Source organism: Coturnix japonica, chromosome 13, assembly GCF_001577835.2.
Source record: "Coturnix japonica isolate 7356 chromosome 13, Coturnix japonica 2.1, whole genome shotgun sequence".
NCBI lineage: Eukaryota > Metazoa > Chordata > Aves > Galliformes > Phasianidae > Coturnix > Coturnix japonica.
In genome coordinates, this window is record NC_029528.1 from 2,236,836 (window position 1) to 2,260,744 (window position 23,909).

General features: G+C 50.5%; 2 protein-coding genes across 10 annotated transcripts in view; one reads left to right on the forward strand and one right to left on the reverse strand.

Moving 5' to 3' along the window:
• Positions 1-13,659, forward strand: part of TCF7 (transcription factor 7) — a 53,730-nt gene extending 40,071 nt beyond the window's left edge. For 2 of the 8 annotated variants that reach the window (XM_015875889.2, XM_015875888.1), the window contains exons 5-12: positions 829-919; positions 2,809-2,895; positions 4,492-4,602; positions 4,725-4,887; positions 5,229-5,336; positions 7,590-7,638; positions 8,351-8,423; positions 10,384-13,659. In XM_015875889.2, coding sequence (XP_015731375.1) covers positions 829-919; positions 2,809-2,895; positions 4,492-4,602; positions 4,725-4,887; positions 5,229-5,336; positions 7,590-7,638; positions 8,351-8,423; positions 10,384-10,669 — 968 coding nt within the window. In that variant the 3' untranslated portion in view covers positions 10,670-13,659. The remainder of the gene's footprint in view (positions 1-828; positions 920-2,808; positions 2,896-4,491; positions 4,603-4,724; positions 4,888-5,228; positions 5,337-7,589; positions 7,639-8,350; positions 8,424-10,383) is intronic. The other 6 variants (XM_015875892.2, XM_015875893.2, XM_015875891.2 and 3 more) reach the window with 5 other exon arrangements.
• Positions 13,660-15,285: 1,626 nt separating this feature from the next.
• On the reverse strand, positions 15,286-23,656 carry SKP1 (S-phase kinase associated protein 1). 2 transcript variants are annotated; one of them, XM_015875860.2, is made up of 6 exons: positions 23,541-23,656; positions 20,853-20,949; positions 18,891-18,964; positions 17,507-17,650; positions 16,705-16,845; positions 15,286-16,517 (listed from the first exon to the last, which is right to left on the reverse strand). In XM_015875860.2, the coding sequence occupies exons 2-6, from the start codon at positions 20,947-20,949 to the stop codon at positions 16,482-16,484; spliced, it is 492 nt and encodes a 163-aa protein (XP_015731346.1). In that variant the 5' UTR covers positions 23,541-23,656; the 3' UTR covers positions 15,286-16,481. The 2 variants fall into 2 exon arrangements, with proteins under 2 accessions (XP_015731346.1, XP_015731345.1); XM_015875859.1 differs by having other exon boundaries at positions 23,330-23,586.
• Between the last annotated feature and the right edge of the window lie 253 nt (positions 23,657-23,909).

Consider the following 23,909-nt stretch of genomic DNA (forward strand, 5'->3'; position numbering starts at 1 on the left):
AGGGATGTGGGACTCATCAGAGCCCACAGAGCTGCTGGGTCCGACACCCGAGCATCATAAACTCAGCAGGGAAGCATGAAGAGTTACCAGATCTATTAGCAGTTTGCTCAGCAAATCGCCAATTTCAGCAGCTGGAAGGGAAGCGTGCAGATTTCCAGGTTAGCGGAGGCAGAGATCCCTCAGGTGCGAGAGGTGCAGAGGTTTGGGCTTCGTTCCTCTCTGGGCTGTGTCTTAACCAAGTGTAGATGTGGGTAAATTCTCACACTAAGTCACATTTTCCCTTTGGTTCAGTTATGTATCAAGTTCAGTTAGCACCTACTGAGATATCTGGAATCCAGTGATGTCATTCCCAAATACTTGTTTATCATTAATCCTGCAAATATCCCAGATCTCTGGGTCTGTGCTCTGCTGCAGCTCCTCACCCATGCAGTAAATGCAGGCGGTGCCCAGGCAGCTGTTGGGCAGCCCCAGCACAGGGTTTCAGCTGCTCCAGGCTGGAGAGCTGAGACATGGAGCTGGCCCTAGAGCAGGGCAGAGAGCACCAAGACTGCAGAAGAATTTACCTGTGAACTATCCCTGCTTCTCCTGGGCTGGGTGAGCAAGTGCTGATGCTGCTGGAGCATTCCCCAGTGGAGAATCCCTAATGGAGCATCCCCCCCTGGTTGCTTTCAGGCTCCCAGTGCTGACAGATGGGCCAGGACTGTAGGGACAGCATTGCATTTCCATGTGCATCCCCCACTGCTCAGCAGTGCCCACAGAGGAGAAGATGGGGCTGGGAGGGTTCATTTCAGTGCTGGCTCCATCTCACCTCCTCCTCCCTTCTCCCAGCAGTGCATCGGCCTTCCCAGACCTCCGATATCCCCGGCTTCTACCCGCTCCCCCCAGCTGGGGTCGGCCAGATCACGCCCTCCATGGGATGGTGAGTGCAGGGATGCGCGGGGTCAGCTCTGAGACCCCCCTGTATCCCCTCCATGTACTGAGCGATGGGGAGGGGGCTTCACTCCATGTGGGATGGGGGGCTGCGGTGTCGCAGAACAGCTGTGAGGTTGTGCTGTGGCTCTGCCTGCAACTGGGATGGTGCTGCCTCTGCCTGCATGAGGAGGTGGGCAGAGAGCGGGCAGCCTCTATGCAGCTGGTGATGGAGGGTGCCATGGAGACACCAGGCTGGATGTTAGGAACAGTTTCTTCTTTGGTGATACGGTGGGGTAGGGTCGGACTTTGGGATCTGAGGGATCTTTTCCAACCTGAATGATCCTGTGATTCTGGAGACGTCCAGGTGTGAAAGCACGTTACCAAACATGAAAACACAAAGTGAAATATTAATTTTTTATTTTTCTTTTTGGTTGGTTTATGAATTTCATATTCCAGTTATTTAACCACAAGGAAACAGAGGCTGAGGCTTCTGATACAGAGTTCGGCTTCAAAGAGATGGCATTTTGCTTTCTGTGCTAAACGTGCTCCTCTTGGGCGATGACTTAATGCCTCGTATGATGTGATTCATCCTCAGGAGGAACAGGCACTGCTGTGAGTGTGCTGCATGTGGCCGGGGCGAGGCAGGAGCCCATGTCCCTGTGCAGGGCTGGGTGCTGAGGACATGGCAGCTGCAACAGGAGCCGCTCACTGGCAGCACACGTTGTGCTGGTGGCAGCTGATAGGGACAGGGAGCAGCATCAAAGTGTGCTGTCTGGAAGGGCTTTTCCCCTTGCTCTTGCCTGCCCCAAATTCATGAAAAGAGCCCCAAAGCACTCAGAGCCAGGGCTGAGATGGGGATAGCAGGGAAGTGCACACGGCCAGTGGCTTCTGCCATGCCCTTTGCCCCCAGTGGGGACAAGAGCCTGGTGACAGCCACTGCACCCCATACATCGCATTTTCCAAGCACTGCTCCCACCACTGGGGCATCCTGTGCTGTGGGTTCAGCTCTGCAGAGCAGAAACCCTGCAAAGCCCCGTACAGTGCATCAGGGCCATGATTACAACACACCCCATGATACCAGGAGGCTTCGGGTTCTTTGGGCTGGAAGGAGCTGGTGCCATTCGTAGGGCAGTGCTGCATGTCACAGCAGAGCAGCACCGGTGTGGCTGCATTAAGGGTTCAGTGCTTTGGGGTTTGGCCATCCCGTCTCACCCTCCCCAGGTGTCTGGGTTTCCACTTGTGGTTTTGGGCTGGGAGCATCTCCTGGCAGCCCGACAGAGCACAGTGAGGTGTGTTGGAGCTATCTCCATATGAAAACGTGGGGGCTTTCCCTTGCTGAGAGCAACCAGGAACTTCCTTCAGGTTTATTTGACTATCTTCAAAACAATTCCCAGCTCCAGCTCTGGTGCGTGCCCGGTTCCCACTAGAAACAACTTTAAAAGAAGCACAGCACCCGGCTTTGGGCTTGTTTGCAAACAGAGGCGAACTTCAGGGGGCAGTGCAGGGTGGCGGAGCTGCGTCCCCCCAGGGCCAGGCAGGGAGGTGCTGAGCAGCCTTCAGCTCTTTGGCCAAACAATCCTTCCTTATTTTTTAAGCAGTTTATTCTGTGCAATAGCAGTATCTCTAATCTCTTCTGCCCACCTTTGTATTCAGCACTGCAACAGGACACAAGATAGTTTCTCAAAGTGGGGGTGGAGGGGAGTCAGGTGTGGATCCAACCCCTACAGGGAGCTCTCTGAGCAGACCCCAAACCCCACAGTGCCCAGAGCAGCACAGAGCAGGGGCACCGAGCCCCCTCTTGGACCCCACTGCTCCAGGCCCCGCTAGGAAAGGGGATCTTTAGGAAACAGCCACGCAGCTGTGGATACTTGATAGACTCTTTCTTCCCGATCCCAGGCAGAGCCAGTCTGTCTATCCGCTCCCGTCATGTGGATTTAGACAGCCGTATTCGTCAGCGCTTTCTGCTGGGGCTTCTTTCTCCAGGTGAGTATGTGGGGCCGGGAGCGGCTCTGCGCCCGCAGCTTGCAGTGTGTGCGGGAGCAGCTTGCAGCCCAGCCAGTCAGGGCAGTGCCCGGATGGCCCCGGGAGCAGCGAGCGGCCAGGGAGGATGCTCAGCGACTGGGTTGTCATCAGCACAGGTCAAAAAAGCAAAGCCAGAGAGCCTGCCTTCAGCTCAGCACTGAAAACAGGGGTGAAACCCATCGCTCCTCATCTCTGACCATGGTGTTGTATGCACCGCCGAGTTTTGCTTTGCAAAGAGCAGCGCATTTTCCTTGGTTTCAGCCTTAAAAGCAGGACAAGCAGTGGGCAGCTGCTGGCGTCACATCTAAACAAGTCTGAGGTCTGCAGCTGATACACAGCAGCCCATGCCTGCCCCATGCTGCCCTGTGCCCGCTCCAGCCCCATGCAGGATTGGGGGCTGCTTTGTGCTCCTGCAGCATCGCCAGCCCCAAGCAGTGAGCTCAATCCTGCACCATCTGCATCTCTGCTGCTCTGTTCTCCGTAGTTTGTCTGCTTTGTGGTTACAGGTCCCCCAGCCCCACTGATGTCCCAGGGAGCAGAATGCATCCCATAGCTGGGAGCCTCAGAGCCTGGTACCTCAGGGTGTGCTGATGGGCAGGGCAGTGGCGTGTCCCTGCTCCGGCTGCTCCCACACCAGCTTTGCTTCTGCTTCATGTTGTCCTGAAGTCAGCAAAGGGTTCCCACAGGAAAACTATGCAAGCCCTCTATCCACACAAACCTCTATCTGTGCAGCAGGGCAGGATGGTGCTGCCAGCCCACCTCGCTCTTGGGGCATCACTTTTTTTAGCCCCGATGGCGCAGGGCAGGGATGTGCTGTCGGTTCCCTTTGGGGCCCTGCAGCCCCCAGGTGTGGCACAGGGGTTCCCGCTCACATGGGGCTGGGTTTTCCAGCGCTGCTGCAGACAGGCAGTACACCTGGCCAGATAAGGATCAGACTGTGCTGGTGGATTAAATTAAACAGCTTTTCTTTCTGTGCCAGCATATCTAACGAGCAGTTCACCTCCCATGGGCAATTCTGCCCTCTTGAGCTGCAGTCAGAGCGTGGCAGGCCTGGCAGAGCCGGCGGCTCTGGCTTTACCCTCAGCAGCTCGAGGGAGCTAATGAGGCCTGAAAGGCAGCGAGACCTCTGATGATCTCATCCTGTGTTGGTGGAGAGCATTGCTCAGGCAAGGTGCACCTCCTAGAGTTGCAGTTAGTTCATGTTCAGACTTATGCTTTTTTCTGTGGGGTGGTCCTAATCTCTCAAATCCAAATGTTGGGTTGAGTTTGTTGTTTCTTCCTACAGCACTAATAAGATATTGCAGCAACAGAGATCTGAGTGTCTGAAACACAGGTTGAAAGCACTGGGGAGCGGCACGGCAGCATTGCTGGGAACAGCAAAGTGATGCCAAAGCCCCACTCCCATCCTGTGCAGCCCCCCTGGGTCCGTTCTGCCCTTGTTCTGCTTTCTGTGCCCTCTGCTTGCCGTCTGCTTCTGCTGCTCCGGAGAGCCACCAAGGGACGGCCCCCAGCGCCCCGCTGCCCCATTGAGTGCTGCTCACCCCATCTCCATTGCAGGTTCACTCACCCGCTGATGCTGGGCTCCGGCATGCACACCACTGGCATCCCACACCCCGCCATCGTGCCCCACTCAGGCAAGCAGGAGATGGAGCACTATGACCGCAACATGTGAGTTCTGGTCAGGGCTCCTATCTGTGCCATTGCTCTGGTGTCACATTGGGTGATGCCCACAGATCATCCAGTGACACTGAGTGGCTCTGGCACTGACTGCTCCTTTTGTCCTTGCCAAGGAAACCTCAGCCAGAACCAAAGAGAGAGAAGGAAGCCAAGAAGCCCACTATCAAGAAGCCCCTGAATGCTTTCATGTTGTATATGAAAGAGATGAGGGCGAAGGTCATTGCTGAATGCACGCTGAAGGAGAGCGCGGCCATCAACCAGATCCTGGGAAGGAGGGTAAGGGCAGGTGGGGGTCCCCAGGGTTTTGGGACTGGGGACATGAGGGGAGCAGGGGAGAATTTCTCCCATCACTCTAATGGAGATTGGAATTTTGGGGGTGTTGGAGGCATTGCACGTCCTCAGGCTGTGAGCAGCCGGTAGAGAGCCCCAAAAGTGGGAGGGAAATCTTGTATCCCAACAGCAATGTTGTGGCTGCAAGGTGCCCTACAAGACCTGTAGCAGCTCCAGTACAGCATCCCCATCCCTTGTACCTGCTCTGGGATGCTCTCTCTCCCCTCACACCCTGCAGTGCATTGCCCCCATGGCGGGGCAGGCTCAGTGCTGTGTTGTCCCCACAGTGGCACGCGCTGTCCCGGGAGGAGCAGGCCAAGTACTACGAGCTGGCACGCAAGGAACGGCAGCTCCACATGCAGCTCTACCCCGGCTGGTCCGCACGGGACAACTACGTGAGTGATGCTGCCTAAAAATGACCCATGGAGGGAGGGGGAAAAACGGGTGCCAGTTATCCCTGGTAATCCTGTTTCGGTGGGGATGGTTTGTATAGAAATATGTGTATAGAAATATTGTGTTATTGGTTTGAACATCCCTTTGGCTGCTCCACGTGGCTCATCTGTGGTACGAATGTTGTAACTCTGCAGCTGCCACTGTTGTTTAGTGACCAAGGAAACAGAACCAGAAAAAAAGAGAACTTTTAAGTGATTTGAATGATGTTTGGAAAGCTCCGTCTGTTGACAGGAGCATAATAATTGTGGAAAATAAGATTTAAAAATGCAAAATAGGAAAAGAGAAGCTGCTTTGCATGAGATGAGTGCTGAGCTCAGCCTGGCAGGGGCTCGGTCCAACTCTGGGACCTCTCATAGGGCTGCATCCATAGGGCAGCAATACTGTGCCCCAGCCCTGGGCTCCCTGTGCTGCCCTGCAGGGTGATGGTCACAGAGCCACCACCTGCCCTGCTGGGACATTGATCCCACAGGGCCACCACAGCTGAGCAAACCAAGCACACCGTGTTCAAAGTATTCAAATGCAGCTGTAGTAAGTGCAGACAGCAGCGCTGCTTGCTCTGCCAGTTTGCAGGCTGGCCCCGGCTCCTTGGAGAGGCTGATTCCCAAGTAAGGGTGTTGCTAAGAAAATTAAAAATCCATGTTCAAAAGGGAAGAAAAAGGAAAGCTCCTGCAGCAGAGAGGGACAGCAGATCAACGTGCATGCTCTGCCCATTGCTCTGTGCCACATCCCACCTAAATGTGCAGGGCTGGAGCGCTGAGAAGTCAGCATGAAGAGAATTCATTCCCTCTTTGCTATGTTAATAGTAGAATAGCAAGGCAATAAGTGAGCTTCCAGTGCTGCAGAAGCATGGGATGCAGCTTTTTCTAGTGGCTTTCTCAACTGTTTTGATCTCGCATGCAGAGAGCCCTGCCTAACGAGATCGTTAGAGACCTGGGGCAGGGTGCAGAGGGCTGTTGAATATCTGCCTGTCGCTGGGCTGTGCTGCTCCATCCAGGTTCCAGTGGTTCCCTCGCAGCCACAGTCTCGGAGCTGTGCTTGGAGCCCTCCTTCAAGCACTGTTCAAAAAGCCCAAAATCAACCAAAACATCCTCAAATAGCCAGAAATCATCATAATGTCCTTACACAGGCGTAATAATTAGCAATAAGTAAATTGCTGGGAGCTCGGCTTCCACGTGCAGCTTTGCAGGGTGAGAGCTGTCTGAGACCCAGGATGTCAATGGAGAATCTGGGGCAGCACCCAGGAGTGCTCCTCTATGGGCATCCCTAGAGGGCAGCAGCAGCGCTGTGAGCCGGGCATCATTGTCCTTCAAGCCAAGTATGTCCTGCATGGAAATCCCATCCCTCCTGCTTCTCTCCTCTTGCAGGAGTTCCTCTTTCCCAGCCAGCACACATCCAGGCTCAGAGCACAGCAGCTCTCCCTCCAGTTGTGAGCAGCTCCAGGTCTCATGGTCGCTGCAGGAGCTGCTGTTCTATCTGGAGCCCCAGCGAGGAGGAGGAGGAGGAGGAATGTAGGTCACCTCTGCTGCACGTGACTCGGCTATTAGGCAGGAAATACAGTTGCTCCCACACTGAAGAAAGAGCTCACCGCAGCGCAGAGCTTTCCACCTTCACTCAAACCACAAGAAGTCATACAAAAAGACAGAGGGCAGAGGAGCCCCGTGAGCCGCGCTCCCCACAGCGGCCAGATTTGCTCCAGCCTCTGGGTGCCCTCCTCCCTGAGGTCGACAGGGAGGAAATCTGGGCCTAGCGCTCTTTTGCTGTTGGGGGGGTGAAGAAAATGTGAGATCTGTGCTGTGTTGTGTAAGCAGAACCTCCTGTAGTGCTTCGAATGGAGCAGGAGAGCCGGGTGATGTTCAAACCAATGTCCTGCAAGGAGGAGCCAGTGTGGAACTGCATTCAGTGCAGCTCTGTCTTGCAGCTCTTTAGTCATGCTGCATTGTGAATGGGGGGGCTGAGCTGGGGGAGGAAAGCTGAGAATGCAGTGGGGTGATGGCAGAGATGTGGCTCCATCTCTGAGCTCCTGCAGATGTGTAGACATGAGCCCTACTGCCGGCAGTGCTGGATGTGGGGGCACTCACCCTGCTGGTGGCTTTGGGATTTCCCTGGGTACATTCCCCAGAGCTCAGAGCAGCTCTGCCCCGTCCATCCCCAGCACTGGGAGCACGGGCTGATGGGCTTTTCCTTGGCTTTCCTAGGGGAAAAAGAAGAGGCGGACACGGGAAAAGCAGCAGGACTCCAACTCAGGTAAATGCTGCAGTGCTGAGCCGTGCAGCCCTCGGTGGGCACTTTTGTGTGGGACGGGTGATCCCACGCAGTTGTTTTCCACGCTTTGCCATATTTTCTTTCATTCTCCCGATCTTAACCAATGATCTGTGCATTTCGTGAGACAGAAAATCAGCATTTCTGTCAGTTTTTCACAGATCAGCTTGAATTAGAACACGAGTAGCTTGTGGAAACTGAAACGATGAGATACTGTTGAGTGCTGATCTGCATGTGTACATTACTGCTGTTATGCAGAGCATCCAGGTGAGCGCCCATCAGCACACACTGCTGCTGCGGGCAGGAAGGTGCCCTTGTCCAGTGCTGCCATAGGGCTGGCGGAGCAGGCAGCAGCTCTGTCACCTGGCAGCTCTCCCAGCCTTTAGGAACGTGGAGGTGTCACAAAAGCTGTGAATTTCCTGGCAGTGTCCTGCAGCCCAGCTGGGTGCTGCTTCCCAACCCCCCCCATCCCCCAGCACTGCAATCACTGATGTGTTTTTTTTCCCCTAACAATCACTTTTTTTACAGGAGAAATGGTGCCACCACCATTCTGTTGCAGAAACAAAACTCGGGATTGTAGTCTGTTAGTGGTGTGTTAAGCGGCTGAAATGATGTTGCCTCTTTTCTTCCTTCTGCTCCTCCTCCTCTCTGTGCCTCTGCCTTGCCCATTCTGCGCCACGCATGCTTCTGTGTTCAGATCCTGCCTCTCCTAAGAAATGCAGAGCTCGCTTTGGCCTCAACCAACAAACGGACTGGTGCGGCCCGTGCAGGTGTGTATCACATCTCCACCTCGCGGGGTTCTCCTGGGCTGCGGGGCTGGCGCTGCTCTCTGCTCCTCTGCACACCCAGGGATGCTCCTGCAGGGCTCCAGGCTCCCATGCGGGCTGTTGTCCCTGAGCTGCCATGGGCAGTGACTGTGTGATGCCAATCAGCATCCCTGGTGTTAAAAGCTTATTTCCAGGTCTGCCTCTGTGACCGTGGTGTGGGGCTTTCCACCCATTTACAACCCCCCCTTGAGGGCCAGTTGGGAGTTGTGAAGGTCTTTGCTAATTTTCCTGAGGTTTTTCCTATTTACCCTGTAGGTAACCATTTATGTCGAGGTGCACCTTGTTGGTTTGCAGCACCCAGCATGGGGTGGGAAAACCCCAAGCAAGGAGCTGGTTTGCAAATGTTCCACACCTTGGGTTTCCAGGGCATGACCCCAAATGAATGTGCTTATTGCAGCCTGAAATCACTCAGTCCATCCAAATCTGAATCCCGGAGCAGATCCCCACCAGTGTGGGGTCACTGGGTCACTCATGGATGATGTGGGCTCAGTGAGGACGGGTGCCTCCCAGGCCTGGTGGATCACAGAGCCCTGGGCATCAGCAAGGAGGTTTGGCTGAGGAATCCTTAGGCTGAGGTTTCCCCATCCCTGCAAGCAGCCCAAGTCAGGCTGCATGTCTGTGAGCACTGATGGAGCTGTGGGTTTCCCTGCTCACTTTGGGCCTTAAAGGTCCCTTCCAACCCAAGCAATTCCAATTCTGTGACTTCATTTGAACTCTCCTCATTCAGCTTCAGCTCTAACTCTCTGCATTGCTTCCAGTTAACGCGGCCTGCTGAGTCTGTAGACCTTAGCATGCTTTTTTGTTTAACTTTTGCCTCTCAAACTACTCAGACACACCTTTCCCACAATTGCCTGTACTAACGCACTGCTGCCAGTTCCAGGGCTTCTGTCCTCCCTGCAGTGGTCGCAAACTGTAGAGAGCAGCTCCCATCTGAGCTTCCCACACCACAGGACAACAGTAACTGGTGACAGATGGGTGCTGCTGGCTGGAGGCTTCACCTTTAGGCCAGGACGAAATGCTGCAGGGCGCTGTAGTTCCTAAGGGACAGGGATACGTCCTTTTAGCCGTAGCGGAGCCATGCAAGCTTTAGTATCAAATCTGCTGCTTCTCCATCATTTTAAATCACATTGAGTCAATGAATCATCAACTGATTGATAGGTTTCTGCCATCCCACATGGAGGTGATGGAGGTTCTGTCCTGCAGCTACTCCTGGTCTGTCATTAGGATGTGCAGCTCATCCTGGGGCTCGGCTGCTCTGGGAGCCCACAGCCCACGTAGTGTTCCATGTTCCTTTCAGCTGCACTGCCGTGTTTAGTGCCGCGTTAATTGGGTCACCCCAGCTGACGATGCCACTGACAGCAGTACTGCCATTCCTCTTGTCCGCAGCCAGTGCAAAGCGGTGTTTAATACTGGGCTACTTAGTGCATATTCCATCACTGTGCAGTTCATTAGTCAGATCAAAGTGCTGTGTGCCTGATCAGCGTGTTCTCCATGGGATGTTTCCTCAGTCGGTGCAGAAGGAAGGTTGTTCTTTTTGCCTGCTGTCACCTTTATCGGTGCGTGGAGCAGGGAATTGCTCCCTCACCGCTGTTCGGTGACATCCGCGGTGCTCTGTGTGTCGGAGCTGCCCTGAGCTGCTGCGGTAGTAGCGCTCAGTACAGTCGGTGCTGCCGTGCTTTGCTGTAGGAGCAGCTCACAGTCGCTGCGCACTCGGTGCCGCCCCGCACAGCAGCAGCGGCCGCAGCCCATCGGGTGACGCTGCCGGCCCGGAGCTCCGCTGCTGCTGCCGCTGTACGGGCGCCCCCTGGCGGTCGCTGCCGGTCTCCCCCCGCCCCGCGTCTGCTCGGCGTTCCGTGACTAAATTCACCCTTCATTTACAGATAACTCTCTTCACTGTTCGTAGGAGGAAAAAGAAGTGCATTCGGTACTTACAAGGAGAAGGACGCTGTGCCAGCCCAGTTTCTTCCGATGGAAGTGCTATAGACTCCCCTCCCTCCCCCCCGGACGCACTCCAACGCGTACCCTCCGCTTTCCCTTCAGACAAGCTCGCAGCCCCCGCAGACTCCACGCACAGCGCACACACCGACCCCGGCCCCGTCTCCGCTCCCGTCGCAGCTGCCGCCCGCTCCTCCACACCGAGCTCCGGCTGCTCCCCCGTTCCCGCAGATCCCTCTTCCACGGGCACGTAGCGGTCCCGCATCCAGCCGCTGGCTGAGAGCCGGCACCGCGCTGCCCCGCTCACAAGGACCAGAGAAGCGGCCCGTATCACTGCCCAGTTAAGCAACAGAGCGACCGGAGGGTGCTGGGTTCCTTGGGGGGAGGGTGGTGGTTAAAGATAGCAAAGTGATTCTTATAAAGGTTTTAAAAACAACCAACCAAACACAAAACTGGCCGAAATTGGAAGTGCTGATGAGTAAATGAGCCTTTTGTCCCCGCCCTGTGCTGCTTTTTGGTTTGTCTGGGGTTTTTCTTGTTATGCATTACCTATGAGCGTGGCAGCCAGCACAGCTCCCAGCTTGCAGTAGGTGGTAGTTGCTCTCGATCTAACACTGCCTTCAACATTCCGCCTTCCGAGCCGCTTTATCTGTTCTCCTCCTGTAGCTGTTATGGCACAGAGCTGGAAAGCTGGACTAGGAGCCTTATGTTAAAGCCCTCGTGTCTGAAACTGAACTGTAGCCATGTTCACTGTCTGGAATGACTGGATGAGAGAGGAATATTTAAACAAACGAGATGTGTGCTTTAAACCTCCTGTTGGAGAACAGGAAGGTGCTGTTTACAGGTGATGGTCTGTGTGCAGGGTGGAGGATTTGCCCCCATGTCAGCAGGGTCTGCCCGCTGCCTTTTGGTTGCTGCGGATCCACACAGCCAGACCTGCATGCGATGGGCTGGGAGCCTCAAACTGCTTCCCCTTAACTCAGCACAGCCCGAGGCCAGGCTGCGGGATGGAGCTGAGCCCCACGCACTCAGGCCCTGCCCTCACTCTGCTCACAGGCCGTTCTCACCCTCTGCAAGAGCAGAAACGTTTCTTGCTGATTTGGTGCCTGACTTTTTGAAGAGCTTATCCAGGCTTTTTCTAACATCTCCCTCACCACGATGCCACACGTGAAGCCATTCCCTCCAGCCTGAGAATCACGACCATGTTCTGGTATCTCACACTGAGCTGTGGGCAGATCCTGGTCTCCACAGGCTGATGTAAATGCTGACTTACCAAACACCCCATATCCCCATGTTTACACTCTGGGCACACAGACCGCACTCTGGTTTGGTGTGAATCTTTTCCTGCTCCAAAGAGATGGATTTTAGGCTGCTGAAAAACCAGCAAACTGAGGGAGGAGGGCTCTATTTTTTGTACTTTACAGCCAGGTTTTAGAGCAGTGCCTACGAATCACGTGGTCACATTATTGTAGAGCCGCGAGGGACTGAAAATGCCCTTTATAATGTACAAAAATATTTTTCTATTGGTTTTTTTTTTTCTTAAAACAAAAAGTCACTTTTTTTTTCCCCCATTGGACTCCACTTTTAAACAAGTTCATGCATCAGACTGGACATCACCGAACAAGACAAGACCTCTCACTGCTCTGCAGCATCTCTGGGCTCATTCCCCCATTTAGGTACTTCTGCTTACATAGATCTTTAACTCGTTGTAGCTTAGAGGACCCACCCAAACCTGTTACTTTATTCCCCTTCTGTGTAAATGTAACTTCAGAAGCACTGATCGAAAGCCACGTGCACAGACTTAGAGCTGTTCCAGCCCTTAAGAAGCAGCGTTACCTGGAGCGCCCACCAGCTGCACGCGCTGCACTCACAGCTCACAGTGCAGCCCTTGCTCACACACCACACACTCATCTTTAAGTTATTTCAGCAGGCTCACACAGCAGCACGGCCCAGCACTGAGCACAGCAGCTCAGCCATGCCCAGACCTGACACAGACTCTTCTGACTGCACATTACATATGTAAACCTTAAAAAAAAGCTTAGTCTTGGCTCACAGTTCTTCACTCTGAGCCTCTGATGGAAGGTGCTGCCCAAGGGACAACTGCTGTAAAAGCCACAGCTGACAGATGGGCCACACTGCACCCGTTATTGGGCAGAACAGGGTGTAAAGCTGGGATAACGCAGTACCTGCCTGGTATTCCAGGGCTGGATGAAATGTAACTCGGCAGCAAAGATGGGTATAGAGAAATACCAGACATCTCTGAGTAACAGCAGAGGAAATGTAAGGGAAAGTCCTGACCAGTATTAAACTACATGTTGTGACTGAGGACCAGGTAGCACTAACAGCCCTCATTCATTTCAGAGCTCGTTAGGACTTCATCTATTTCAATGCTACTCGCAGCCCCTCCATGGAACCCACACTGCCTGCCTTGGTCAGGGTGTGCTGATAGGGAACAGGCCCATCTGTTACAGCCTCCTCTCATCACTGCTGCTCAGTTCCTGCACAGCCTCCCTGGTGAGACCTGCCTTCCCTTCCATGGGAGCCCTCCCACATGCATTCACTGCACATTAGTGGGCATTCCCACAGTCACACGCAGGTACACAACGTGCTCCTCAACATCTCACACCAACACAGCACCGTCTCAGCCTCTGCTGTTCCCCAATTGCTCTTATGGCACAGCTGAGAAAACCTCAATCTTACCCCAAAACAACTAAGAGACCTCAGAGCTGCCCATTGCTGAGACAACACAGCAGCTGACCAGCTTCATACACACACCCCATGGTTAACAGTGCCAAAACACAGTTACATTAGCAGTGCCAAAGGAACCTTCAGAAACGCTCTATGAAGTGTCACCACTTTGTGCTCGTGTGCTTTCTTAATGGAAGGAAAACATCGCCCTGAAGGTTTTAATCACAGAAAAAAATTGGTTTTTCCAGTTGTTACAACAATCTCAGCTTCTCTCCACTGACACGTCTGAGTTCCTAAAGCAGTTTGAATGTAGAAGTCATGGAAATACCACTTCATTAAACCAAGTGAAACCACTGTCTGTATGTAGCAGGGATCAATGTTTTGCAGCTGTCCTTTCATTTGTCCAATGATTATCCATCATTTGTTGTAATTTTTTTTTACTTCACCGAGTTTGTATTTTTTTGGCTTTTATGTTCAAAAATATGTTTATAGCTTTATAAATAAAGTAATTGCCAGGCTGGCTGTTCAGAATAGGCCACTGGAAACGATAATCCTATCACAGTGTGCATTACTTGCTTCTTAGAGCTGAAGAAATGTTCTTGTACCTTTATGTTTAGGCATTTTAGCACAACTTCCAGTAGCCTTCAGCAGGTGAGGCTGAACCTGTAAGCCATAAAGAAGGAACAATACCTCCTTCCACATCAACTGATCACTACTGATGAGTTCCTACCCCCTCCCCCCAAGTGCCCCCATTTCATCACTTCAGCCAAGAGCAGCACCCCCTGCTTAGGCCACGACTTGAGAAAGAAGTGTGTATGCGGCACCGTACCAGTCAGTAACATCAGGTTCAGCACTGGGAGCCTGGGCAGTGTCCTCATTTCAGGGCTGCCTGCTGATACAGGAGACAGCAGCAGGTTCAAGCAGAAGAAAACCCATGCAGCAGCTGCACTGTACCCACAGCAGCCTCCTGCAGAAGGTCCCTCTACAGCTTGTACCATCAGAGACTAAAACAGGTGTTTTCCTGCACTGCCAGGCACATCAGGCAGAGAACTGGGGCTAAGCCTGAGCCAGCACTACAGGGGAATCCAACCAGAGAAAGCAAGTTGTACGGATGCCTAATGATGAACGAGGCTCCTAACATCAATGTTTGTCACAGCTCTGTAATGCCCTGAGCACAGAGTCGGCCCTTTCACACACTGTTCCATGCTGCCACAGCACCATCAGTTCTGGGCAAACTCCTCATCCCAGCAGCCAACTGGCACCATCCTGGAGCAGAATCCAACACCATTTACTTCACCATTCCAGGATTTGACCACAAAGGGTTATTTCTTAGGCAAGCTGTTTTCAGAATTAGCAATTCCTGCCACGAGTGCTTTATGCAAACAGTAGAAGCAAGGCTACAAGAAGGACAAACTAAACTGCCTCTGTCTCTTCCTCATCTTACAGAACAGGGAGGCACCAAAGAGGCAGCAGCTGCTGCTGACCAACACCCCAAGGAAGCATTTGCAGGCTTCTACCACTGAGCACAACTACAGCTCCTTTAGAACTGGCACTTCAAGGATGAAACCAGCGTATCCTGAGCGCTGACTTCATGCACAGAGATGGATTTGTTGCTTATAAGAATCCAGGGTAAGCTGAACACTGAACCACAAGCGCAGATACCAGCAGCTTTTCACTTGTGGTACTGTAACAGAGTTGTGCTGTTTACAATACAGGATGCTTGGCAGGCCTTGAACGTCCCAGTGTTTAACACTGGAGCATTTTATGCCCACTGACAATGCTATAGCAGCACAAAGCCGGGCCCAGCAGCCTTATGAATTAGCATATGTGACCAGCAGCTGCCTCCAAAGCACGGATCTGAGCACTGCTTTACAGCAAGTTATGAATGCTTTCATTAATGGTTACATCAAAGCAAGATTACCTCAAAGCTGATAAGCCATCAAAAAAAAACCCATCTGGATTTAGGTTCAGATTCAACATGAGGAGCCACTGGCTGGCGCTGACCAGCAGTTTGCATTCTCATCATTTAAAACAGAACAATTTCATTTCAGTTCACCACTCCCTCAGTTCTGTTACTGTTTCTCACACACTCATAAGTGACAGGTTTAGTTTCAAACATTTAGAACCGTCTGTAAATACAAGATGAAAAGCCCTTTATTAATTCAGAAGTGAAACACTGATATTTAAAGTGAGATAAGTATGTTTATTAAGGTTCATTCTACTCTAAGATTTATACAGAGAATGGAATGCAATACAAGCTAAGAGCACACCTCAGATCTACCACAAAACCACCACCCCCCTACTCCCTATAAGGGAACTGTAAAAAAATTAAAATAAAGATCAGGAAACCAGTTACTGTTTAACTAACTGCAAGTGGCTTTGTCCAAAGAAGTCAAGCTCAATATTGCATTAGCTTTGTATGCAATAAGAAGTCTCTACAAGCGGAAGTATCACATACATAGGCAAAAAGATCTCCCATGGATACACGAAAACCAGGTTTTCAAGAGCTACATCACAAGGGTAGTTTAAAATTGCCTAAAAACCAGCCACTAATGGCATGCACAGGTCAGTAATCTGAACTTTGGTAATGTCAGTTATTTTTGGTCAAACCTGGATTCCACTTTCAGCAAGAAAAAGGATAAAAACACACCTGTCCTGTGCAGAAAGCAACGCACATCCCATCTCTACCAGCTGGAGGCAGGACTTCAAGACACAGCAGAAGCATGCCAAGATTCATGCCAAGATTGCTGTCAGAAGCTCACTTGATGACCTAGATAACATCTTGCACTACTCACTGGCCTATCAGACAGGACCAACGGGACAAGGAAGAGGGCAGATCTTTTCTTTTTCTTTAAAATTGTACAGCTTTAAGTAACACCAATTTTCCAAAAAGCTTTTGTAAGAAAACCAACAATTTTCCTAAGCTTTACGTAGCTCCCCGAGACACGTTTAATGTTCCTTTCTGAAGCCATCAATACCCTGTAAATCACTGTTTGTTCTTCCTGAGGAAGAAAGCGAAGGTGGTTTTATTTACAACGGTGGAGTCAACGCTTAAGATCGTAACTGGACTTGGAACAGTTAAAAAAAAGTATAATGAAGATGACAACCTGAAGTGCTACTTCCCATACAGAATCCACACTTGGTTCAGTTTTATTCATTGCAGAGTAAAGTAAAAAGACACCCCATCACACTAATAAAAACGCAGATTGAAATTTATACTCAAAAAAAAAAAACCCACTACACATGCAAAGGGAACAATATCCTGCTAACGTAACTTCATTTGCTGCTGCGTTTGTCTAATATTAACAATTATGAACAGAGCAGTGCAACTAGTATTTGGAACAATCCTTACAGTGTTCGAGTATCAGGCACGGCGCTTCACTTCTCTTCACACCACTGGTTCTCCTTACGTACCTGGAAGAACAAAGCAGCTGTGATGTGCTGCAGAGCTTCAGAAGCTCAAGCGAAACGTAAACTCCCATAAGCATTTGGTGTTTACTTACTGTAGAAAGGCATAACATTATGAAATTATGAAGCATCACACGTTAATGCAGCTGAAAAACAGCTAAATTATTAATTTAATAAAGTCCAAATCAAGTACCTGTGCTTCTTCCTCTTCAGTGAAGTCATTCTTAATATTGAATGTCTTGCGAATTTCTTCTGGAGTTTTCCCCTTGATCATGTTGGCAACTGTCTTGCATGTGACATCAAGCAAACCTTTGATGTCCAAGTAATTTGCAGCCTGTAAAACAGTTTCCAAATTTAAAGCTTCCAGATCAACTTCCTGCCTCTGCAGATGTACAACTGAAGTTCTGCTCCCAGCACTGCAGATGCTATAACCACAAAGAGCCAAATCACTGCAAAGCTTCCAGCTGGAACCCTGAATTAACTGTCTACAGTTTCCTTGTCAAACAGGGGCTGTTTCCACCACGAAAGCCCCATCTCCTTTTACACAAGGATTTGGAACCTTGCACAGCTGAGACCTTGGACACCTCAGTGCTGTCATCCAGCTCAGACAGGAGCTGCCGGGTTGAAGAATCACATCAGAAACTAATCCAGCTTTTTTTAAATCCCCATTTCTGCAGAGCTCTAAAACACCACCACAAGTAACAAGCTGTCACAGACCCAACAGCCATGAAAGAGAAACAGACGGCTGTAGGGACACAACTACGGACAAGTATGGGAACTGATAGATAAGCAGGCATAAATTAGTGCCTAGCTTTATGTTAACGAGCATCCACCACTCACCAGTTTCAGCCAGCAGCCACTGTTGGAACTGCTGCCCTCCCCATATTCTCTGCATTAAGAAGTTACTAGAATAAGAAGCATTGAGCCTTATTTTTAAAGCACACAAACAGAGGTCACTGTGCAGGCACAGCCTTCGTGCTTCCACAAATACTTACCAGGATGAGTTCAAACAATGTTCCTTGGTCTACTTTCAGAAATTCTTGATCCCACACAGGGATGTCATCCGTTCTTTTCTCCTTGTTCTCATCATCCTCGGGAGGAGGTGGATCATCTTTGTGATGGGTGCACCACTGAATCACCTAATTACAGTTTTGATAACAAACTTTTACCCAGGTGACTTTCTCATTAGGCCCCAACTCTCACATAACTTTATTTTAGGAGCACTGTACTTCTCAATCTGGATTGATATTAGAATCACATGTTCATGTTTCATCATCTTATATTTGCCTCTTAGAAGAGCCAATCCCCAGACCTGTAACCCAGTAGTCATCCCAAAGCTCAGCTGAGACAGCAGCCAGTCAATGAAATACTCAGGATTCTAAAAAGGAGCCCCTAGCAGCCCCACGTTAACAATGAATCCTGTGCTGACACACACAGAAGTAACATAAACCTCATTTTGAGGAGCTGGAACTGTTTGAAGAATTACTCTTAGTAAGCAGGATACAACGCAGGGGAAGGGTATAGAGAAGTACTTAATAGCTACCAACAGGACACGGTCACCACACTGCGAAGTTCAGGTTTCCAAGGTAGAACTGCTTTACTGCTTTGGGGCTTTTTTAATAAACAAAAGCCCATCTCATCAATAAGACAATTAAAAGTGCGTGCTTTGAGTAGAATGCTGCTCCATTCTGCCACCACAAAGGATCTCCAAAGTCTGAAGCTATTAACATACACTTTCTCTAGGAAATAATTTCTAGCCCCGTGCTTACCCCAACACAGAGCAGCTTTTATTTTGGCCCAAAGTTCTCTATTTCAGAGTAAAAAAAAAATCTCTAGATGCAGCAACATTTTTCACTTTCTTATTTGTCCCAACAATAATCAAACTATTTATAAGCTATCAGACTACTTATATCAGACTATTTATAAGCTTAAAACACCTAAAAGACACTGTTCATACTTGGTGTTAACTGCTACACAGGCAGAGCATATGTACAAAATGCTCACTGACACATCAAACCACTGCCTGCCCTTTAACCTTTCTCCTTACATTTTGCGCTCATGAAGAGGCACCTCAGCTGACAAAACCCAGCCACAATCAGTGCTTTAAACCATGAGATGCTTGGGAGCACAATGTCCAGCAGCAGCCTCACGCCTTAGGAACCCTGCCCAGCCTCCAGCTGCCATTCCAGAAGGTCACTGCTGTAAGTCTTCAGCCACGAGCTGTGACTCCTCCCAGTTCTCAGATAAGCTGCTCGTGCACCTCACGATGGTGCTATACTTGTAGCAAATAGGAAGTATTTTTAATAGCAATATTTAACTCCAGCATTAATTTCATATCTCATTACTGAGACACAACACAACCACTTCTCAGTACCTTACCTTTTTTAAAATAGCTGCATTGACGTTTGGAAGAGGAACAGGGTCATCATCGCCTTCATCGTCCATCCCCAAGTCTACAAACAGAAAGATGACTCGGCAATCAGCAGCCTCAAGCTTTGTTCTCCAGACTGGGCTGCTTTATTAATTCTCCACTATTCCAACAATACCAAGGCTGAACAAATAGCAAATGATCTGAGCTAAGGCAGAAACTGTGGGTTCCACTAACTGTAAGCTAAACAGCTGAATAATGCTGCCTCCAAAGAGCTGCTGACATTCTTTGAGCATGAGCAGTCTATTAAGTCAGTTACTTATCACAGCAGAACGTGATAGTTTCGGGTTCTGGGAATACAAAATGTTTAAGACATTATGAATGTTTGCCATTTTCAATCCACAGGTTAAGCCAAACTGTTCCAAATCAGATCTCCCATTCTTTTAATAGAAAAGAATTTAGACCTAATGCGGTGAGTACAGACAATATTTTGTCTTGCACAGGAGCAGTAAATACTGAAGCTGTTGTATTTAGGCAAGTTAACTACTGTCATTAGCAGGATATCAATATTATTTTTTGTTTACAATATCTGATTTCATAGATTCTGAAACCAAAATGCTGTCATTACAGGGTACTGCATATGTTACCAATTACTGGGAGCTCCAAATGCATGCTTGGAACATACTAACAGATCATGGTGTAAGACATCCCCAAGGGGTCTATCCAAAGCTGCTGGCACAGGGAAGTAACTTGAGAAACACCCCATCATCAGTCAGCTCTGCTCAGCTCATCCCCAGCCCTCCAAAACTGGACTTTCATCTGTTATCAGAAAATCAATGCTGCCTTGGTGGTTTCATGACGCCTGATGCAACCTCACTTTTTAGCTCCTCCCCTTCATTCACATCAAACAGACAAAGCAGCGTGTATTAACTGATGGTGCTTAAACATGCATACAGCAGAACATCTTTCCTCTGTGCTGGTCAGCAGACTGGATCTCGGTCAGATTACTGAGGCCAGCTGATGGTGCCCAGCTTACAATACCTTCAGCACAGGCAACTTCCATCAATACCTGTGTGTGTCACTGAACGCTGCCAGTGAACAGCCTGTGTGTGAGCAGATGGAGAGGAACTACAACCCCACTGTATTCCCACTGATTGCTGTGTCTCCTGCTCATGTTGCTCACAATGTTTGAAAGCATCTTATTATCAAAACTAAAGTGGTCCAATGGTTGGTGTATTTCAACTCTATTTCTGTTATTGTTCTTACGTAGGAGGAGTCACAACCAAAGATACACAGCCAAGGACTTCATTTTAACCACATCTACAAGAAGGTATTTTCTAAATTAACTTGTGAATATGCCCAAAAACTGGAAAGAAAGCAGTAACCAATGAGGATTTGCAGCAGACAGATTAGACACAGTTTGCTCTGTATCTCAGCCATCTGGCAGCTCCCCTCCCCCACCACGAGTTCCTTTGTTTCAAATTCATGTCAGCAAGAGATCAGAACCAACTATTTACCAAATAATTTACTGTGTAAATCCACAATACACATCTCCCTTCGACCCTCCATTCACTGCTTCAGTTGATGTCCTCCTTCTCAATTTAAGAAAAGACAGTTACAGAGCAACAACCATTTGCACAATTAAAAGGAAAGCTCCACATACAATATAAACCAGAAGCGTCTATTAAAACTTCACCTAACTCTGACAGAACTGAAGCAAGCTGCAGGCAAAGCAGTGGGGGATTTATACCCTGCCAGCCTGTTGGGAACTGCTTTAAGAAGAGGACTGCAGTTCAGGGTTTGAGAGAAAACATTTACCCCAAACCACGTTCAAGCTGCACAGCAATTGCTCCAGCTGCTGTGACATGAGACAGCAATCAGCCCTTTGCAGCTTGGTAGCAGCTTGTCCCCCTTGTCACAAACCCTGCCCAGGAGCACTGCTGCATGCACTGCTGCCTCAGCTGCATTCTTACCTTCCAGCATAGTCTTTATGGTCACAGACTGCTTTGCAATTTCAACATCAACTTCGAAAATCTCTCCATCTGAACTTTGCAGCTTAATTGAAGGCATCTGTAAGAGAAGGACAGTTATTTTCACACAACATTCATCAGACTTTACAAGTTGAGCTGATTCAGAGACGCAGGCTGCCTTCACTATTTACACTGCTTCTCAACAGCCCTGCGTCACTTACAACACACTTCAATTTGCTGCTTGAATCAACAGTGTTAAGTTCATTAATCCTCATGTTTAAGAAGGACTGATACAAATACACCTACCAACCATTTAAAACAGAAGGTTTTTTCCTATTTTTTCCCTTAAGTTGAAAGCAAAACAAACAAAAGCACTCTTTACTAATGCACTCATTTGTTTTCACGTGCAGCACAACACCAAAGCCATCTGTCTCTTGAAACAACCCTTCAACAACAATTCCAGAACACTGCCCGTCTTCCAACTCAACCACTGCTCATTTCAACCCAGGGCAAATCCCCAAAGCAGCTTCCAAATGATAACGCCTGGAGCAGAACAGCAAAACAGAAGGCAGGAGGAACCTCCAGATGTGCTGCAGCCAACTCCCCCCTGCCCCATATAGAATCAAACACAGCAAACTACCCAGGACCAAACCTTCCTTCAGAAAGAGCTTTGCATTCTGAGGAGCCTGAGAAAGCAACACAGCACTACAGGAACCCTATCAGCACGTAACACTGCTCACAGAGAGTAGGAAGTTACATCAGCACCTCGTTACCATTAGGAAAGAGTAAGATGACTCAGTATTTTTTACTAAGTTTTTTTCAAACACTGATAAGGCCGACGGTGCAAACAGCACTTTGAAAATTCCACTACTAAATAGCATTTCTGGAACAACTTCTTCTCATACTCTTAACTCAGAGCCAGAAGAAACATACTCCATACAGCAGCTACCAGGTGACAGTCTGTGTCTGAAGCTGAGCTTTAGGTCTGCAGAGACACTGAAATGAAGGGACCCGAAAGACACAACAAACCTGGCTGCAAAAATGCATTAATCAGTTCTAACAGCCGTGGGATGCACTCCTTTACCATTCAAAGCATTGCTCTGCAGCAGACCAGTGCAACACCCAGATTCTTCCACGAGACAACAGCTGGAAAATACCTACAGCACATAACTATCAATGCAGCCTGCGAGTTGGTTTAGAGCAAAACCCCAGAAACAATGAATTTCAGATTCACTTCCATCCCTTTCCAGACATTCTTCCCCAGCCAAGTTCACCACCTAAGTGTGCTGACTCCTTGCAGCAGTACCTCAAATACCAAGAGTGAATCAGCTGCACCACTTGCAGCAGACATACATTACCCTTTTTCAAGTGCTTTCTATAGCTCCTCAGTATGGCTGAGCCTGACAGCGCTGCAACAAATCGAGGTCAATGAAGGCCAGCCAGAGTATGTTATTAAGCAGCTCACAGCAGCCCCAAGTCCTCATTGCTTTAATTTCCATTTGGCAGAGCAAGCAGCTAGTTAATGTTCACACAGCAATGTAACCCTATATGACAGTGCTGCTTCTAATTAGGATTGGAGTTTTAGAAGGACACGGTCATGGCCGTTCCGAGGATATACACATGTATATAAACACCCACAAAGACCAAGTGAGAATTAAAGCACAATCCCACATTGTAGCTTAAACACGTTCAGAACGGGAAGGGGGGGGGAAGGAATATCGAGACATACATTTTGCATTTAACACATGTGTTGTTGCAGCACTGGGCTGCAGGCACTCAGCACAGCCCCAGCTCCATCCGGCAGCTCCCAACCCCCTGCCTGTGCCTGGCATTACATAACGCCGCTCAGCACAGCCGGGGATGCTGCCTGAGCCAGCACGGCAGGAATAGCTGCATCACCCACACCTGCTGTACCACGGCCTGTACCTGCTCGGTACGAGCCTTAATCAGCCGCAATCAAATCAGCTTAGACATCATCAGAGATAAAGCAGTGTGTTGTGTATACAGATATCGCCGCTTGTTATATTTTAGTCCATTTTTGCTGCAATACAGCTCTGCACACTGACAGGCCGCAGGGAACAGCACCACTGTGACTAAACAGCCCCGAATAAACACAGCTGGGGGGGGGAGGAGTGTTCGCTCCGCGGCCCGGCCCACATACAGCGGCCCCTGGGCACCCCTCGGTCCTACCCCGGGCCTTGGCCCGCCAGGTGAGCGGGCAGGAGCTCGGGGCGGAGCCCCGCCTCGTTTACAGCTGCTTCCCCCGCAGCCGCCCCGCTCGGCCCCGCAGCACTGAAGGATCCGGGCCCGGTGCCGCTCCCCGCCCCGATCCCCTCCTCAGGCGCCCGCAGCCTCACGGCCGCCCGCCCCCAGCCCGGCCCTTGGCCCCGCGGCCCAGTCCCACAGCTCAGCCCAACGGGGGCCGCCTCAGGAGCCGCTTCCCGCTCGGTCTCACCGCCTCCCGCCCGCAGCGGCCTCACCGTGAGGTGCAGGCGGCGTCCGGCTGCTGGCGAGACCCGGTAACGGCAGCGCTCGGGGCTGGACTGCGGCGGCTTTATGGGGGGAGGGGAAAAGGACCCGCCTCTCGCTGCCTCGCAACCGCCGGGCTGCCCGCAGAGCGCCTGAACGGAGCGCTCCGCTTCTCTGTGTCAAACCGCTCCGAGAGCGACTGTGGTGCTACAAGCTCCTTACCGTAACCGCTGGGATAAGGGAGGATGGACGCGGGGCGGCAGCGCGGCGGGGCGGCCCGATGGAAGCGCTCGGTTCTATGGCGGCAGTGACGCGGCCGCACGGCACAGCGCACAGTGCGCGGGGAGCGGAGCGGGGAGCAACGGCTGCGGCGCCACCACACGGCGGGGAATGAGAGCGGGGCTGCGGGGTGCGATGGGCCGGTGTCTGTGTGCAACGTCAGGACGGCGAGTGCGGGATTCTGAGCGGTTATTTACCCACACACAGCACAGAGTTATCACAGTTATTTCGCTGAGAATCGCTGTTGTTGATTTTAGCAAAGCAGCGCGTCTCCACACCGCGATAGGCGATAGCAGCGCCTGCAGAGCACAT